Below are 1,284 nucleotides of genomic sequence, written 5' to 3' on the forward strand. Positions count from 1 at the left end.
GTCATAGACCCAGACCCGGTTTCATCTGCCTCCTGCAAGTGTTACCGAATCTAAGCGCCGCTGGCTACACGGACGGCCACTCCCAACGATGGGAAAGAATTCATATACTGTTGCGAAAGCCGAAGAGCAACAGTTGTTTGAATGTCTCAGAGTAAGATTAATAAACAATGGACCCTTTTAAATCCCACCATCCTTCATTGACATTTTCACACGCTTAGACCTACAATAGACTACACAGTATGGATTCAGTGCTGTTGTAAGCTTGGCTGTGCTTAGTTGGCTTGCGAGTGTCCTTACATCTTCGCTACTAAACTCTGTTGGTAATGGATCAAGTTGAATAAATCAGCTGTTCCTGTGTAACACCATGCTTGTCTTTTTCTCCTGTCTTCAACAGATTCCCTTTGTACCCCAGAGGAGAGCGCTTTCATTTTGAATACGGTGTCTACTTGCTCAACAAGAACATTGCCCAGGTACGAACAGACACGTAGTGCACAACTGTGGTTCTAAATTGCAACTCATTATAACAAATCTGAGGATCTCAGAATGTGTAAAGCCAAAATGTATAATTACACTTTAACTTCTAGCATAAGAGTTTTATCCTGTTTTCCTATTGTCAAAGTGTTTTTTACAAAGGGGATCTACCGTGTCTCAAAGCTGAGATTTGTTTTGGAACCAATACATTCTCTTAAGAAGGCACTGTGCTGGTTAAACCACAGATGATGGCATAATGTTAGTATACTGTATACCTCTCATTCTGAAGTGCTTCTCTTGCTTCTTGAATTAGTGAAGGGCTCACACTAAAGTCTGCTAACAATGAAGAGTCCCTACTGAAGACATGAGTCTTTAGAAAGGCTCAATAGGTTCCTCAGACTGCCTGAACACTGCAGTCTTTAGCACCTTTTACTGGAGTAAACTATGCAGTTGTTGGAGACTTTTCTTTCAGCAGCAGATTTTGTGCGCTTGTAAGTGCTTTTACAGCAGCAGGACTGTGTATATGGGAGTAACTCATAACACTATTACAGTGCCCGTGTCCATCATAATAAATGAAGTCGTTGCCTAGTGCAACATTGATGTATTTTTTGCCATGCTAGCGGTGCCAGAATGGTTATTTGGATATCTGTCCTCCAGTTTGGTCCAGACTGAAATATGTGTATGTATGTATATATATATATATGTGTGTGTGTGTGTGTGTGTATGTATATATATATGTGTGTGTGTGTGTGTATGTATATATATATGTGTGTGTGTGTGTGTGTATGTATATATATATGTGTGTGTGTGTGT

At 40.4% G+C, this 1,284-nt stretch overlaps 1 protein-coding gene across 1 annotated transcript in view; it reads left to right on the forward strand.

Annotated features, from left to right (window-relative positions):
- The window catches only part of uvrag (UV radiation resistance associated gene), a 116,602-nt gene that overhangs the window by 47,888 nt on the left and 67,430 nt on the right, over positions 1-1,284 (forward strand). Inside the window, exon 13 of the mRNA XM_031857519.1 lies at positions 395-470. Within this exon, the coding sequence (XP_031713379.1) occupies positions 395-470 (76 nt within the window). The remainder of the gene's footprint in view (positions 1-394; positions 471-1,284) is intronic.

This window comes from Anarrhichthys ocellatus, unplaced genomic scaffold, assembly GCF_004355925.1.
Source record: "Anarrhichthys ocellatus isolate YVR2014 unplaced genomic scaffold, GSC_Weel_1.0 scaffold18, whole genome shotgun sequence".
Lineage (NCBI taxonomy): Eukaryota > Metazoa > Chordata > Actinopteri > Perciformes > Anarhichadidae > Anarrhichthys > Anarrhichthys ocellatus.